The 18,753-nt window shown below is 36.7% G+C and overlaps 1 protein-coding gene across 1 annotated transcript; it reads right to left on the reverse strand.

The window, feature by feature from the left end:
• Positions 1-2,369: 2,369 nt before the first annotated feature.
• On the reverse strand, positions 2,370-15,986 carry LOC113077157 (RING finger protein 24-like). Its single transcript, XM_026249614.1, has 5 exons — positions 15,286-15,986; positions 8,614-8,656; positions 8,357-8,398; positions 4,675-4,754; positions 2,370-2,943 (listed from the first exon to the last, which is right to left on the reverse strand). Exons 1-5 carry the CDS (start codon positions 15,516-15,518, stop codon positions 2,802-2,804), a joined length of 540 nt encoding a protein of 179 aa, XP_026105399.1. The 5' UTR covers positions 15,519-15,986; the 3' UTR covers positions 2,370-2,801.
• Between the last annotated feature and the right edge of the window lie 2,767 nt (positions 15,987-18,753).

The raw sequence follows: 18,753 nt of genomic DNA on the forward strand, positions 1-18,753 counted from the left end.
GCAATGTACAATTGTCATGATGGTTCATAATGACTTATGAATGGGGTAGCTGATACATTGGCAGTTCCGTTTTGATTGAAATTACAAAAAAAAAACAGATATTAAGTAATGACCATCAGAAAACATTAGTTTGGATATATTGAGACAAAATGTAACCTAACACTCCAGTATAAACACGCTAATTTGACCTCCAGTTTTCTAGATGTCTTTTCAAACTGATCGTGGATTTTTAAATGGGTTTTAACAATCTCCACAAAGCCTAAATCTGCATTAGCACTAACGTAGAGCTGTTAGTACTACTGAAATGTTACGGGTTTTAAACATAAGCACACAATAAATTATCTTTTTTTTTGCCCCATTTCAACGGAGAGGCACTGAAAAGTACAAATATGAAAAAGTGCAGTAATGTAATTCTTGATTTTAGACACATTCAACTACTTTCACATTATATTGACACAGTTGAACCACAGCTCTCTATATGCATACATCGGTGATCAGAGTGACACTTTTAAGACCTGCTGTGTTACAAATGCCGCAGAGATGAAGGAGAGATCCTAATTTAGGACTCGACCATATTTGTCCATGATAAGGAATTACAAGTCTAAATGAAACCCTCAGTGTTTTACATTTTCTTAAGACAGTACCAGAGCAAACACACAACAACAACAACAAAAATCCAAAAGAAATGTCTTTTCATTAAAATTAAATAAGCCCAACTCAATTCACATCTCAATCTAGCCTTTCAAAAAACCATGAAGAGACATTGCAGATTGTGGTGGGGAGTTTGCTTGGCAATAAATGGGTAGTAAACCATTCAATCAGCGCTTAAAACCAAACCAGTGCTGATTTAGTTTAGGTTTAAATAAAACATTACTTGTTTCAGATTATTTTACTTGGCATTAAAATAAAGTTGACACATCTGGTGTCGTTTGTGGAGTTGTGGCAGTCCGTGTATGTAATATCATACATATTTCCCTTATCGAGTGGCTTAACCTGGAGGGCTCAGAGACCCAGCCGGACCCTATGGCAGGTTGGTGGAATGACCCTGCAAACTAGCTGTATAGCAGAGCAGGAAAGAGCCAGAGCTTCTATTATACTACAGAGAATAAAGAAGCGTCTTTCCTGCTGACTGAATGCACCTGCTGGTCATTGATCTTGATGGCTGAGGATTCGGTGTTGTGCTGGACTGATTCATTGAAAGAGGCTGGAATGATACTATTGTAGAGTAAATTGTGTATGCGACTTCAGGTCAAATCGCTGTTTGTTTCTGTGGTCTGTTTGATTTGACTCGCTAGTGTGACATTGCATTTATTAATATTTCTTGGAGACAGATCTGGGGTTTTATGCCAAGTATATTTTCAGAAAGCTATGCAGCACAATATGAGAGCTGGTACGAACACACACAGACACACACACACACACATTGGCTGTTTTGAATAGAGCCACAGCTTCATGCGAGATATGTAATAACATATGAAAATATAATATAGCTCAACAGTAGGCCTACCTGGGGCATAAAGCCCCAGATCTATGCAATAATTCATAAAAAGACTAAATATACTTTGGGACATTTTGTTCAGTTTAAATTTGGTTAAAACCCCTACTTTAATTTGCAACTATTTCCATTAGTTCTATAAACACTAAAACTCTCTAGATGATAAACAAACGGAAAAGAGACTCTCTGGATGGGAAAAATGAAGCCAGAAAATAATACTTTAACTATGAAGACTTTGTGAAAACAGAAGGGGTTTAGAGCAGTACGTGTGGGCCAGCATAATAGGAGTTGCATCTAAAAAGTAAATGTATTATATATATATATATATATATATATATATATATATATATATATATATATATATATATATATATATATATATATAATTATAGAATATACGTTTAAGTTTGAGAGAAAAAAATAAGTATCAGACCACCTGGTGTTTTTATTTTTTCGAACACGGCCTTGAACTAGAATGTACTGATGTGTGTGTGTGTGTGTGTTTGTGTGTATTTAATCCAGCCCTCAGTTGAAAATCATTTCAAATATAAAGAAGTCCAAAGATCAAATACTGCTGGGTCACATCCTCGCCTTAATAAGACAAACTCTGCATTCACATTTGTTTTGGCCACCAGCTAAATGTCACTGCGAACCGTATCTATCGATACCGAGCGCCAATACAAAAACACTCAAACAAACATATACACACTGGAGAGCTGCTATCCCTTTAATATACAGTATAAACCTAACACTCTCTAATGAAGATAATACCAATGGTTTGCTCTGTGGCTCTAAAAAAGTTTGAAATCATAAAATATAAAACAAGATCTTGCTACTATCACAAGCAACTAGGTTTGAGTTTTGTGTAAAGTGCTTTTAAAAAAAACTTTAGTTAAAAAAGTTGTTTCTGTTTTTTTTTTTTTTATGTATTTTTAATGTTATTTTTTTAGTCCTTGTCTTTTATTTGCCTCTCACTGGTGTCCTAAAAAAAGTGCTTTGGTGTGGAACAGTTACTTTAATCATGGCTTGGCCAAGTAAACTCAATTCTTCGTCATTGTCCCACAGGACAAAAAAAAAAAAAAAGCTAAACCAAAATAAGATGAGTAAATCATCTATTATTGTAATTTGGAAAAAGATAATAATCCTTTGTAAAGCCACCAAGGCAGGACATGAACATATGCAGGTCAAAGGTCACCGTGGCTCCGGGCACAAATCCTGCGCTCTGTCCTTGGATGAGAGCGTGTACCTGTACATGAGGGAGTGTGAAGGTAGTGGTGGTCACATTTTTAGGAGGAACAATGAGGGGCTACACCAGGTTCTCCACTCCGGGCAGAGGCTGCTGCGTTGGGGGCACAGATTCGGACATGCTCTGCTGCTGCGCCAGCTGCAAGACGGGCATGTTGCACAGCGGGCATACCTTCCTCACCTCCAGCCATTTAATAAGGCACCTGAGACAGATACAAAGAGGTTTAGAAGATGAAAAGCCAACTAGATAATAATCTGCCCCAAATTTCTCATATCAAGGTAGAGTATCCCACTACAAAGAGACTCCGCTAACCCAAACCACCAATAACGCTCCTGATAGCAAGTCTAAAGTGATGTGACCATGTGGAATGTGAGACTGAATCTCGGGTTAGTCTGAGTGAGATGTTGCTATCTCTGCACTGATGAATAATTCACAGTAAGCACCATGCTATTTTAGGCTGTGTTGGTCCCATCAAGTAAACAAACAGATCTATGATACAGAAGTCCCCATTTAACCACGTGCACAGTTGGGATGTAGGAGCAGTGATAAAATTATTTATTTATAGATTTAATAATATTTTTATTTCACAATTAAATCATACCGATTTAAAAAAAAAAACTCCTAAACTTCCCTGCATTTCAATAATAACCCATTATAATCAGTATGCATTAATAATATTAATATTTGAGAAATTTCTTCATTTTGCAATTATTATATAATTCCAGTCATTATTTATATTTACAGTTTTAATCATATTTTTATTTCACAATTGACTCTTGCTAATTGAGAAAAACCTCTCTGTATCTGAATAACAGTCCATTATAATCAATATGTATTCAAACAACATTTTATCCATTTCATCATGTGTTATAATTATTTTATAATTTCAATTATTATTTATATTTATAATTTTAATAGCATTTTTATGTCACATTTGACTAAAATTAAGAAAAACCTCACTGTAAAGACCTATTATAATCAATATGGATCCAAACAACAATAATAATTTATACAAATAATAATTTTAATGATTATTTTATCATTTTATAATCATTTATATCCACAGTTTTTATATTTCTATTTCACAGGCAAGTTTTTTTGTCCTTTATGAGTAGTCCAAATCTATTTCTTTTAAGTATCATTTTATATCTTCTAAGGAATCATGGGATGAAAGTGACAGAAGAATTTAAGGGGGATTTTCCACAGGCGTGTCCTGCAGTTCATATTTCATAGTAGAGCGTGACATGAAAATGATATGTATCAAGTGATTTAGTGTCGCATTATATAATATTTCCATGTAGTTTATTTGGGGCCTAATTTCGTAGCACACATTGTGGCCATACTGGACTGATTCTAAAATAATACACATTTTTATATGAATAAACATACAAATAAAAATTTATTCATTAAATCATTAACTGCTCTCATTTTACCAGTTTACCATTTAATATTTGACTTCACTTCAGTGACCCATTTAAGCTATAAAGATTGGCTGGATTCCCATAGAAGCAAACTACAATGTTGAAATGTTTAAAAAGAGCAGTTCCCCACCCCTCTGATAAGTGTCCAAGCATTGCTCTGACATTTACTTTGGCCTTTACTCTGAAGTACAGCCCAGTGCAAATGTTTCAGGCACATTTCAACTAGATCAGTGGCAGAAGAACCCATGCAACACTGCAGATTTGCATTACATTTTAGGTTTTAAGTGTGCACTTTATGTAATCTATGCCGCTAGCAAAATCTGGATTTCTAAAACAATCAGTTTTTTCTGTCTGCCACTGTTCATCAAACAGGTGGTCCAACCTCAAACCCCGGTGTTATTTTTGGCCCAGCTGGGTCGCTCAAATAAACAGAGGGCAAAACTTTTTTTGGTGCTACTAGCGGTGCAGAAATGTTCCTCTTTTTAGAAAACAACAAATGCCAGGATACTCACTTTCTGTGAAAGGCATGTTTACACGGGCAGATTCCCAGCTCATCTTTCTGCTTGAATTCCTCCAAACACACCGCACAAATCTAGGGAGAGAAAACAATATATTCCAGTGAACACACAGATAAAATGTTTAAATCGAAACATTTTTGCCATCAAAGATGAAACCTGTTCCATTGAATACAAACAGCAAGCTATTACAAGAAATGGATGATATCACCTTCAAAATCAGTGAGACTGGAAGATATGTTGTAATGTAGTATTCATGAGAACTTTAAGATCGACGTGCTTGAGAACATTTCTTTTAAGGCTTTTCCATCTTAAGCCACGAAATAGACTATAGTCGAGAAGTTTCCTTTAGTGGAAGCGCAGCATTTTTTGACTGCTGCCTAACATGTCTAGACCTAGTGCTGTTTGAGGCGAGTCAAACACGTTGATGAACGATCTGGCTCACATCAGAGAGTGGAATTCTGTGAACATTTGGACTTAATTAAATGCTGATGTAATCTGGAGGTTGGCAAAAGACTCTGGTACTTCCACAGAAGGCTCAGGGCTAACAACAGCTAGTTCCTTTGAAAGAGTAGCTAATAAAACTCAATGGAATTTGTAAGAAGAAAAAAAAATTAAAGGAAAAGCCAAATAGCAAGACAGGATCTACCAGGGTAAAGATATTAAACCAGATGCAAACAGTGCTTAAAGGAAATTATGAGTATTATGTATTTCCAGAAAGAATAAAAAAAAATTTCCTTCTACCAAAATTTCACAACATTGTACTATGGAAATGACTACATTTTGTGACAGAAGAGAAAATGACTTTACTGAAAGGTTTCTAAAATAAAATAAAAAAAGGGAGTTAACATAAAATTAAAAATATATGAATTAATTTATTCATATATAGTGGTTGTCAGTATAAGAGCAAAAAACTGAATAATTTGATATATTAGTCATTTTATTTACTAAAATAATTTTTTTTATTCATTTTTATTTAATTTATAATTTTTTTGTCAAGTGAAATCTGTAAAAATGTAAATAAAATTGCTGAAATTCTGACATCACGGCTGCTGTTTTTGCATAATATATTCAGATTTTGCAGAATTACTTACACAGTCTTGACCAAATCGTACAATTATAAAGCAATAAAGTTAAAACTGATATGTTCCATAGCTCATGTTATCCAGGACATCTTTCAGACCTGTGTACAAAGTAAATATTTCATCAACCTTGCTGACAGCAAATAAGGGGGCAGGGAAATGCACATCTGCACCAATTGTAAGAGAACAACAGGGGTTTCGGACAAACGTGCCTGTGCACAACAGTTGTTTTCTGTTCTGTGTGTGTATCATAAAACAAGATATAGTTCAGTATACAGTCCGAGTGCTTTAGGTGTCACTGACCCTGAGCAGGGGGTGGCTGGTGAATTATCGAGGCACAATGCTTCTCTGTTTGAAACGAGCTAGACTGCAAGCACACGCCTCGCAAGAGATTGTCTGCTGATACACTGGTGGGTTTTGTGAGGAAAGAATGGCATTAACTGGCCAACAACGGACACAATGTTTCTTCATGTAGCTAAATGCTGCACAAAAAACTGACAGTGCCTTGCCTTCACTATTGTGTTTTATACTCCAACCAAGGCCAGTCTGGTTACAATAAACCATTCAACCACGTCAATCTCATGGTATGCCACTGTGGATCATCATTCATTTCTATTTTATTACCATCCTGGGCCTTTTTTTTCTCCTGTCTGCTGGGCTTCTGAATTGAAAGACCACCTCTGCAGTTCAAACGTGACTCCCCGGGGTCTTTCTTATCAAATGGAAATAAATATTGCTCAGTCCATTGCACACTGCTGCTCTCATGAGTTTGATCTCTCACCTAGAGAGCTGCAGCTAAGCGGAAGACCAATAAAACACAAGCCACAGTTTTATCTCCAACCGTTTCACTGCAGTGGAACTATGCACAATAAATCGTACTCACTGATGGTGTAATATTTATGTCTCACTGGTGGCCATCTGAGGATCCATATCTGGCACATATGTTAGATTTCTGCACCACTGTGTTTGCACATCAAACAACCGCGCACAAGCTCTGCCGTACAAAGTGTCTGTGTATATAATCACCTTATAGGAAGGGTACTTATTGTTTTGAGAGTTGAGATTATATTCACTCGCCCGGTGCTGTATCTAATGCAAGCAAGGACGAGGTGATAGAGCAGTGTGAGGGTGAATAATTCTACTTATGAAGTAAATGGCCAGATCACCTTTCCAACTCATGGGGAATTGAACTTAACAGTTCAATTTAATGTATGACCACTTTTTTTTTTCTGCACAATTTATGCTGTAATTTTTGCAGTAAAATCTTTATAATTGTATGTGTTGGAGTGGATTTAAATGTAGTTAAAAATAACTGAGTGTACTAAAATATTATTGGTCACTTAGAAGCATAATCGAATCAGCCTGGTTCACAGAAAATGTTGCCTAACAAAAAGATGGGAGCACCTGCAAATGCTGTTTAAACTATAACACATCTTAGCCAGTATCAGGCTCGTGGATGAAAGTGTTTCCTCAAAGCTATTTGTGAAAAAATCTATATCAAATAGAAAACCCTGAGTCTGACAAATGAGTTTCAGAAAGTCCAACAAAACATGAAGAAATACCAGAAACTGAGTTTACAAGTGCAGCTGACATGTGCTTGCCACTTCTGGGCAGTCTTAACCATTTTCAGGCGTTGAAAGATATGACTAATATAAAATCACGGACAGTGCTATTAATATAGATGACACCTCTAGCACTTCTAGTACTGGACAAAAATACAGCTCCTGGGAGAACTTTGTGTTCCTTTCCAAGATAAAATGTTACTAACTCTTTTTGAATGTGTTGCAGTTGAACAAACAGTATCATGCGTACAACTGCTGTCACATCAAATACAAATGATAAAAGCCAGATGCAACACATGATGCCAAGTTTTCTAAACAAAACATAGCCTAACTCAGTTCAACACATGTATCCGTGCACATCCAAATATACAGTTGCTGTCTGCTTTTTGTAGAGGAATATCTAACTTTAGCCACGATACTGAAAATAAAATGACCTTGAAATGAAACTATTCTTCGACAATGACTTCTTACGAGATACAGTAAAGGGAGTGAAAGGCTATGAGAAATTCCAGGACAATTTGAGGATTCAACAAGAGCTCCGGTGTCCTCACACCTCAGTACTGTTGCTAACATTTCATTAGCACTCACATATGAAGTCAGGACACTGGCCCATTAACACAGTCATGTACAAACCATCTCGGTGAAGGTTAAGCACGTCATAGACTATTATTAAACACGGACAGCGTACAGTACAAATCCTGTAAAAGGTCCTTATGTTCAGAACAAAAGGTAGCTCAGGTTTAACAGTCTGTAATCTGTAACCACTGAAAGGTCAAATATACAGTAACTGATATTCATGACCAACGTTTAACATCAGCCAAAGATAAACAACAGTGCTTATCCAAACATTTTATTACAAAAATACACAAAATACCAGAATTTGAATTCAAATTAAAATATTTTTTTTTCTGCCCGCTTTACATCTATCTATCTATCTATCTATCTATCTATCTATCTATCTATCTATCTATCTATCTATCTATCTATCTATCAACCAATCAAAATCCAGCAGAGTTGGATGAAAGGAAAACTCACCTCATGCAAGTTTAATTCTTTGACCTTTTCCTTCTGAATAACCTGTAAACAAAAAAGAATAAGTTCTTAAATACATTTACAGTAAGTCTTAATTGCAATTTCAAAAACTGAAACTCAAGTCTATAACCTAAACATTTGAAATCGCATGAAAAACAAACAGAGACAATTCCCTTACACACCCAAGTTAAATCATACAGTAAATTATGTACATTAAAATAATACAGTAGAGAGTTTGAATAGATAAGTCAGCGGCTCACCTGCTTGTATGCGTAAAGCTCTTTGTGTGCCTGGTGCCGTAACCTAGACAAAAGAAATATTTGTTTTAATTCAGAGTGACATAACATTTTCAAAAACCTGTGATGGAGAGACATGGATCATACCAAATTATCTATAAACAAAACCAAGATCATAAATTGAACCATGATACTAAATTACAGGCCATTTTAAATGGTTGTTTTCAAAGGGTTTCATGGGTGTGAAAAATTGATTGTATTTGGGTCAAGACCTCAGTTTATATATTCCAGCTGTATTTGGTCAACACATGCCTGGATCTTATATTTCAATCATAATTTGACAAATTGCAGCCTTCACTACCCATAAGGCATTACCCTAGCCATTCTGAACATACATTATTTACACCACATTTGAGCTTAATCACACAAATTTAACATTTAAACACATTGACATCCGCTTGACATTGGCTGCGTCCAGTTCTAGAAGTGCTGCCGTAGAATATTAAATCTCTCCTCAGAGTCTCTCTAGAGTAGTTTGGGTCTTGTATTGTCTCATCAAGCTTGACCACACTTTAACAGCCTGTCTGAACCAGACTGCCCAGGCACTACCTACTCACACCGCTGCAATGCTTTACGAAGTGTGACTGTCAGACTGGAGCCAGACCCTTTAAAAGAACTATATACAGATACTCTTGGCATGATCTCAAGAAATGGAGGCAGCCAAGCAATGGACAGTCTACATTTAACACTATTTTGATCTTGAGCAAGTGCGTGTGTCACAGACAGAGAGAGAGAGGAAAGTGAGAGAGGAACTCTGATGGAAAATAACTGGAATGCATCAGGCATGATGCAAGAGTCTCTGGTGTAAGAAAAGGGCTATTTAAAGAAAACCAGCAAATGCCTTTCACTCTATGTTTAGCCTTTAATTTGTGAACACTGAACTGTTAATGTCTGCAGGGCTGTTAGAACATTAGTATTAGTCAAACAGATTTATCTTGGCCATTTTTTGAATGTTTGTTTGCTGAATCCCTTTTCATTTAGATATGACATAATACTTACAACAAATATTACTTCCTGTGCAAAGGAAATGAACACAACATACAATACTGCAGTACCTTACAATCCCCTCCTTAGCAACAATTAACATCGCTGATTAAAGACAATAGAGTACACATTCAGAAAAGACTTAGCAAGTGAAGAAAGAGCTGGATAGATATGAGAAATATTGAGACATGTATTGTAAAATTTACCTCCATTACAAGTAAGCTTAACCTCTCGCAGCAGAGTGAGAGGGACCTGTAAAACAGGCAGCACAGTCTAGGAGAGGAACTGACATTCTGAAAGAGACCAGCAGGTAAAGATGCAGATACTCCCTTTGGGGGAATGTATGGGTGACGAGGAGGGATTTATGAGTATTTTAGGACATTTTTTATGTTTAGACTCATTGGCATGCAGAAACAATCAAACCCAGAAAGCCCTGGCACTATAATGTTGACGTCTAAATGGTCTTACAAATGTTTTAGAATTTAAAAATACACAACACAGGGCAGTGGTATGAAAAAACGTATGTTTTCTTTTTTAATTAGATTTTTTTTTACCTTAAAGGTATAGTTCACCCCAAAATTCTGTCATTACTTCGTGTCAAACCCATAAGACCTTAATTCGTTTTCAGAAAACAAATTAAGATATTTTTGATGAAATCCAACAGCTTTCTGACCCTGCATATACAGCAATGCAACTAAAATTTTCCCTGACCCAAAAAACGTATTAGGACAATGTTAAAACTTTCCATAAGACATCAGTGATTCAACCTTAATTTTACAAAGCTACAAGAATACTTTTTGTACACAAAGAAAACAAAAATAATGACTTTATTTAACAATTCTTCTCCTCCAAATCCCGTCATCCAACTTTAATGAGAGTACCACAATGCATGCTTATGCATTCCTACAGCACATATTCTCGTGACTTCGTAAAATTACAGTTGAACCACTGATGCCATGAACTATATTACCGATGTCCTTACTATATTTCCAGGTATGGGAACATTTCAGTTACATTGCTGCCTATGCATGGTCAGAAAGCTCTCGGATTTCATCCCAAATATCTTAATGTGTGTTCCGAAGATGAACAAAGGTCTTATGGGTTTGGAACAACATGAGGGTAAGTAATTAATCACAGAATTTTCATTTTTGAGTGAACTATCCCTTTTAAGCGACACATTTTTTAAAAGCCATGTCACGTGCAAGACTCTGTGGGTGCAATGGTCAAACACGTCTGCCTACTGCATATTTACAAAGGAAAACTATGGACAATGCAAAAATGTGTTTTGTGTGAATAGCACCTGAAGTATGTGGAAGGCTGGGGAAAAGTAATCACGGACCATTCGTTCTTCATAGCAAAAATACAATCATAATGTGAAGGGAATGCAAAATAACAAGATATTCATAATCGTGGCACAAAATCTTACAATGTGCTTTGGTCTAGTTTCTGAGGTCAGCTAGGTCAAGAGAAACCGTAGTTTGATAAAATTACAGGCAGTCATGATTGCTCACACACTATTAGGGTAGTGTTATAGTTCATCCCAAATCACCTTATGACCGTTTCTCTGCACTGTTAAATAACCGGCACAGCTATTAACATGTCACAGTGAGTGCTCAATCTCAAACGTGTGTGTGAATTTCATTTTCTTCCCATGAGGACGACTGCGCCAGACAAACACTTCTGCACCCGCCTGTTTTCTTCTCCAAGTGTGTTCGCTATTCACGGGGGCATTTCGCAATTGTGTGTCAAAGCTGGTGCATGGCTGCTACGTGCAGCTCTGTGTTTGCTCTGAATCTCAATGTTCTTCACAGGTCCACTTGAGCTCATCACTCTCTCGTCTTTCACGTTATGAATGTCCACAGAGTCGCACGACTACAATTTGATGGTCCTTTGTTCAGTCTGTGATTTTGCGGATAAAATAGCGGTTTAACTAAACAGGTTAAGAGACCAGCTCAGGCCTCAATCATTTCATCTCGAATTTAAAAGGAAAGCATCTTTTACGTTGAAATCCCTGCTGAAAAGACTTATTTCAAGCTTGTCAAGCTGGTGGACCAGTATATTCATGACTAGTAAGTTAAGTTACAGGAGGATTAGTTTTACCAAAATTGAAAATTCTGTCATCTTTTCTCACCCTCGTGTTTTAAAACCCACATTACTCTCTTTCTTCTGTGGAACACAGGCGAAGATTATATTTTTTATACAATGTAATGGTCACCTTTTCCAGTGCATTCACAATAAAATGGGACTGAAGCTCTCAAGATTCATAAACAATGCAAAAAAAACAAAAAAAGTTAGATGTGGTCCATACAACTATATTACAAGTCATCAGAAGCTATACGGTAAGTTTGTTATAAAAAGGCTGAAATTCATTCATTTTCATTGCTAGGATATTCTTCATAAATACACTTTTTTTTGTGTTCTACGGAAGAATGTCAAACAGGTTTGGAATGACATGAGGTTGAATAATTGACAGAATTTGTATTTTTGCGTTAAAGATACAATTTGTAAGATATTTGCAAAAACCACTAGGCTAGTGTTATATATTTTGTTCAGCTGATTACTAACAGTATCTCTAATGTTTTCAACTAATTGTAAATCATGAGAAAATTCCCATTCTAAACAGTGACACGGGGCAGTGCAGTCGCCTGTCAATGACGTTAGTTACCCTTTGTTACCGCCTTTACTGACGTAAACCAAATGACAATAGTGTCATGGACAAATGCGGAAGTAGTGTCTTTCGTCCGGGAACCAATAGCTTGCTTCAAGCAGTTCCTTATTTATTCTTCTTGCACATTTTATGGTGGATTGTGTTACTTATTTATGGAACAAAATTACTGTTTACAATCTGCCACTGGTTCTGTCGACAAGGACAGCTACCGTAAATGTAAGCGTACAGGCCAACCAAATGACCCAAGAAGAATTTAGGACAAGAGGAGAGAAAGAGTGAGGATCAATATCGGTGTTGCATTTTCTAGATAGCTTCGCGACAAACTTCAGCTAGAAAGAGATGCCGATCTCACCTGTGTTTTACTTGACAGGTGAGTTGTTTTGATTGGTACCTTTACAGAAAACGTATACTATTATAACAATCAACAAGATTAGTATTATGGGGCATACACGCCAAACGCGGGGCATCGCGTCTCTAGACCAGCGCGGGGACACGTCTGATCTATAGTCTGATCGCGTCTTTGCATTGATTTTGTATGTAATGTACTCGCGGAAAACGTTGAACTCGCGTTTGCTATGTATGCCCAATTATTGTACACGAGTGTATATATTTGTTGAACAAGTGGTAATCATTTTCATATCGTCTGAATGATTGCCATCAGTGGTTGGGTACAAGACAACAAATCCCATCATTCCACACTCCTTCTTAGCATCATCAAACCACGCAATTTTTTATTGTTTTGTTAGTGGGCCCTCTAGTGGCAGGTCCTACGACCTGTACCTTTAACTGGTCCAGGTGAGTACACTAGCACACAGAAATCCCATGCTGGTACCAGCATTCAAAACACAGCATATGCTGGTCTTCTCATTAGGGATGTCTCCACCCTGTCAAAAGCAGTTGTTAAATGATGGAAAAAGCTGTGAATAAGCACTCTGTGCTGTGCCCTTTTGTTTCAGCGATCCTGAATGTATTTGTGGAGGTGAAAAATAGCATGCTAAAAATGTAGTGGAAAATGCAGCTGGGTAGAATGGGAGCCTACTATTTTGGTACTTGCTGAATTTGCGATTGTTGCCATTTCCATTATCACCTGCTGGTGTAATGTACAGTACAAACATTTCAGAGCTGCTTTTCAGATGCACAGTGGCCCCACTAACATATTCCACGAAATGTTGTACGTGAAAAGCAAGCTTGTGCAGTTAACTAAAATAAATACCAGCTATTTTCACATTTTGTTAATTAATGCAATGACGGTAATGCATTTTTAAGTGTGCTTGAAGTGTCCAAATACGTTTTCTGGGGCCACATATTGTTTGTGCATGGGGGCATGCAGATGTTTTCTGGTTATTTTATTCTGGAGCAAAAAACTAATATTTGTGACCTAATTACATGCAAGGGAGCCTGCATCTTTAGAAGACTGGAATCTGGGCTAAATACAAAATCTTTTTATAAATGACTTGGTAATCTGACAGTTTTTCATTTAAGAATCAAGTATTGTTGTTTTTTTATTGATATGACTAATTTAAGACTATAAAAGATTACTAAAACAGGAAAACATTTGTAAATGCAGTAAGGGGGAAGCAAAGTCAATTAAAACAGAACTATTATATAATAAATGGGAAAGAACTTACCATCTTCCCCACTGGTTAGGGTGAATTTGGGTAAGAGCCGCTGGTTTTCACTGTTTTATGTAAGAGATGCTACACAACTGCACATTAAAGCTTCAATATCTCTTCAAGACAAATCTGACTAGATGACAACTCATTAACTCAGTAGCTGAAGGAAAAGGAGTTTCTTAAGCTTCATGAAGGGCCAAATATTCCCATTTCTATGTGCTTGCTGTAAAAGATCAGTATTCAGGTTTTTTTTTTTTTTTTTTTTTTTCACTGCAAGGTTCAGGTAGCTAAGTGATTTCTGTCGTCAATTCAGATTATCAAGTCAGCAGTTTTCTTAGCTTCTCCATACTGTGCTGTTTGACCTTCTCACTCTTCATGAAAAGCTTTGTTAGTGCATCAAGCATGAACAAAAACTATCTAAAGCAACAATTCCATTTCAGGGACAAGTAATCATGATTCAAAATGCCATACAATTAATTGCCTTGTTGTCTTGATCATCACTTATTTTAATTTTAAAAGTTTAGGACTATATTCAGCTGAACACACAATGCATAAGAAATTTTCCTTCCCCAAATTTCAGAGGGAACCCATTCTTGAAACTGAACTGCTCTATTTGAATCAAACAACAACAAACCGTGTTAATGTGTAGGATTAGCTCCTCTGTACTTAACAAAACTATAAATAATAAAACTTGCTGATTTATCTCTACTTCTGTATTTGACAGCCACTAACAACTAAGGTATGGCTCTGAAATTCAGAGTTGGTTCAGTCTTCAAAGTAAGCATGATAAAAGCTGCCTCACATGGTATGAACTCGGTATGAAGATGAAAGAGAACTTCTCCGTTCCATCACCATCTGTCAGCTCTCCTCTATCCTCTCACAGAAGTCTTTTAAACTCCCTTCCATTTTCTATTTGACCTTTGAGCACGGTGGATATGCAGTAGTCTAGATGAACACCAGTCCACACATTTGTGGTATAATCTAAGGCAGTTAGGTGTCAGCACATGAGGTCCATAGATAATTATGTTACTTTTATATTTGTGGTGTAACTGTGACTTTAATGACGCACACTGGTCCTGTCAGCAACACTCTACACCACACACTCCAACTACACCCACTTGTTCATACTGAGTGAGTTTCATTTTCCATCAGCTTCCAAACAAATCATGAGGCAAATTACACCTAAATGTGTGTTAGCTGTTTAATTACAACAGTTCCATTTTGTAGCCTGTATGTTTAGGGATTAAATCAAGACTTTCTGTATAATCTGTGTAATTTACAGAAGAGAATAAATAAGCAAATGTATGGCATTTTAAAGCTTGTTCAAACACATTCTGCTGCCGCACACATAGAAGAGTCAGGTGGTCTTACCGAATCAGGTAACAGCAGAAGAGTAGGCTGAGGATGAAGACGAAAATGGCCGTCCCGAAGACCACGATGTAGATATTCAGGGGAAGGTTCTGGAACCCTATATTTGGCATCCTGAAACTGTAATGCTGTAAATCTGAGGTCATGGATAACCTAGAAAGAAAGGGGAAAAGAGACAAAGAAACATTAGTGGATTTATTGATCACAACACTAATGCAAATGCTAGCAGACCACATGCCCGTTAGTGTAGTAATCCATTCATGCTGCGTCAGCTCAATCTCAAAGGAAAATAATCACCCTCTCTGCGGATGCAGGTATAAGTCAATGTTCTTGTCAGACTGTGATTTGATATGTGGCTTGGCTTGATTTCTGAACTGTTTCCACAATAACTGCTTATGTACCCCACAGACCAATGAATAAACTCATGAATGCATTAAATTGTGCATTGGGCACTGCATGTAATATTCTAGTGGAGAGAGTTTGACAACATTGGTCCTGCAGGAGCCATTAAGCAATACTCACACTGTCTGTCTGTGTTAACTAATCTACTGAGAGTCAGCACAGCTTTCACTTGGTCCCTTATGAGCATGTTTTTTTAAAATATATATTTAATATATCAGATATCTAAAACCTAAAACTGTTTCAGAAAGATGAATACATCTTCTTGCCAAAATGTACATTCAAGTAATGAAGTACAGTCACCCCAAAAAGTATTTGTGACACTGGACACTTTCAATTTCAACATGTTAGAAAATATGAAATGTACAAAACTGCCAGAGCAAGATGTTTCATAAAGGATAAAACACAAATTCAACTGCATTAATGAAAACTGTTTAATAAAATCATTAAATAATGAAAGAAGACACTACAGGCAAAACTACTGTTTATTCAGGAACTGGTCAAATTTGGGCAATTTTACTTCCATAACTTGTTTTCTTTCAGACTAATGACATTTTTTTTTTTTTTGGAGTGTACTTAGGTTTAAATTTCAACATTTTATTACAATTTATCTACTTTGATTTCAATTTCAACATTTTATACCTAAAAACATGGTGATATTTCCTGGATGTTTCACAGTATTTTCTGATTAATGGAGTGATAAAAGGCAAGATCTAAAATAAACTTTTAACTCAGATCTCAACAAAACGACACTATTAGATGACTAATTTGCATACTTGTTATGCAACTAAAGTTAGGAGATGTAATAGTTAATATCAGTATAAAAACAACAAAAGTCAAAGATAAATCCCTTCTATAATAGAAAATAAAAGTTTATTTGGAAGTGGCAAACCCTTCCAAATAATTCTCATAGTGTCACTAAATAATGTCTTAATCCATATGATAACATTTTAGGATTAGTCTAAATAACATTTTTAAGAACAGCACGAGTCAGTGTTTGTGTGTAGCTCTTTGTTTGTTTACATCTGTGAGAGTAAGAGTTTTCACTGGACATTCTTTAGGATGTTACTCCCGCCCCGCACGGGCATGTCTGGACATGCCTTTAGTAGACAAGAGACACGTTAGATGATGTGTGTGTAAACAAAGGGGGAGGTAGAGAAAAACTGTCAGATGCAACAGCACATGCAGCTGGGTGTTAGGCATCATACTTTGTTCTCACAGGCCAACTTGTACAGTCCCTATAAACATCTAACATCCTGGAACTGTCTAAACGAATGCGACGGCCTTTGACACATTCGGAAAAACTCCCACTTTCACCCAGGTTCCTACTGACAGATTGTTTACTTTGCCTCTCTGCCTGTCCTCCTCTGTCTGTCCATTACAGCTTTACCCATGCAAAGCTTTCTGACAGATGAGGGTCAATATCCAAACAGAAAATCAATAACCAGCTGCCTTCACACACACACACACACACAGTTATATCAATAACAGCATCCCTCATTCTTACCGATACAGCATGTACTGCATGAGGTCTGAATCTGTCAGGCTCTGCTGTGGCAAAATACGATTCACTTCTCTTCTCCTTTCTTTATTGCTGTACAGCCATTAATCGTCTGAGCTCTTGTGGCCTGGTTTTTGTCACAAAGCCAAAACATACATACACACTGACATTTTAATGCCCTCAAACAAAAAGATGCATGTACTTGGGAGAACTCCTCAAGTTTAGGACACGGAAAAGTATCCGGAAGGACTTAGATAATAAAAGAATGAGGTTGGGTAGGGCATGGGTTCAAGACCGGGAGATACTCCACTGGCTGCTAGCAAGTACTTATCCTCCTTTTCCCCTCAGTGTCACTGATAATATTCATTTTAATGCCATGTCTGTTGAATGATTACTTGATTGCAAAATTTGCCACTTTTTATATATTTTAAAATGCAAAATAAAAAGATTCTCAGTATCAGCCCAGGTATTCGTTGCTGATAATATGTGAAAAACAGGATTAGAAGAACATGCAAATATTGCAAAATATGACATAAAAGCATATATATAATCATTCGTTTTTATAAAGTAAAACTGTTCAACAGTGACACCGTAGGAAAAGTTACAGCAAGAGTTGGCATCACTCTCGCCTCCTCTCAGCCCATTAATTTACAGACCCCTGCCGTGAGTTTGGTGGGGGGTAATTGAGAATGAATGGGGAAAGTCACATGAGAGGAGGAAGTGCCTCCATCGAGATATGACTGGATGTGACTGTCAATATAATGAAGTTAAAACATGATCTGTGAGTGTTTTAGTGATCAATCAGTTTGTTAAATTAGAGGTGCATCCCTGCATCTGTGACCAGTGTTAACCAGCTCTGATGACTGTTTATCCGGAACAGCTGAACATCGGTTCATAAATAAAATATATAAATGTTATTAGTAATGTTAATATACAAAATATATTTTTATTCTGGTAGTTTAAGTTCTGGTAAGATTTTAAAAAATGGGAACAGGGAGGGGAGTTATTTGGTTAAAGTTTATGAGGGCACATGCATTTTATGAAAATAATGATGTGCATGGATTAATAATGTACAGTATAATGAACACTGCAAATTCCATCAATCAATAAGAATAGTCAGATTTGATTTCCCCATGTTAAAGCACTGAAATGTTCATGCTGCAAGATTCAGTAGCGTTACCTCAAAGCATGCATAACCATTAAAAGGCTTTGACCCATAATAGGTGCTCTAATGGATCTAAATGCATCACTTTTGCACCATAATAAAATGTCTTGGAGCTCTGAATGAATCGTAGACGAGTGTGGGTGTATGGATGTGTTTGACAGGTGTGCAAACACTCAGTGGTCACCATTATAATTTAATTGGAGGATGTATTCCGAGCCGGATTCAGACTGCTTAGCATGCAAGATGTGCAACACACCCAGTTTGTTTCGAATGGTTAATGACTTTCCATTGTGCTCAAGTGTTTGCTTTCATTCATAATCCTATTAATCGCATTTGATGCATTTGTATTTTCTAGGCTGGCTGCTTTCAGATTTGAGTCTATATCTGTCTGGCAGGTTTCTCAAAG

The sequence above is a fragment of the Carassius auratus genome, unplaced genomic scaffold (genome assembly GCF_003368295.1).
Source record: "Carassius auratus strain Wakin unplaced genomic scaffold, ASM336829v1 scaf_tig00021806, whole genome shotgun sequence".
NCBI lineage: Eukaryota > Metazoa > Chordata > Actinopteri > Cypriniformes > Cyprinidae > Carassius > Carassius auratus.

What these genes read in the sequence shown, in the direction of transcription:
- LOC113077157 (XM_026249614.1), bottom strand. Translation starts at nt 15,518, where the DNA reads ATGTGGTCTGCTAGCATTTGCATTAGTGTTGTGATCAATAAATCCACT. An exon ending in AGCTTTACGCATACAAGCAG is followed by an intron (nt 8,399 to 8,613) that starts GTGAGCCGCTGA and finishes TTTTGTTTACAG; the next exon opens with GTTATTCAGAAGGAAAAGGT. An exon ending in AAGAATTAAACTTGCATGAG is followed by an intron (nt 4,755 to 8,356) that starts GTGAGTTTTCCT and finishes TTCTCTCCCTAG; the next exon opens with ATTTGTGCGGTGTGTTTGGA.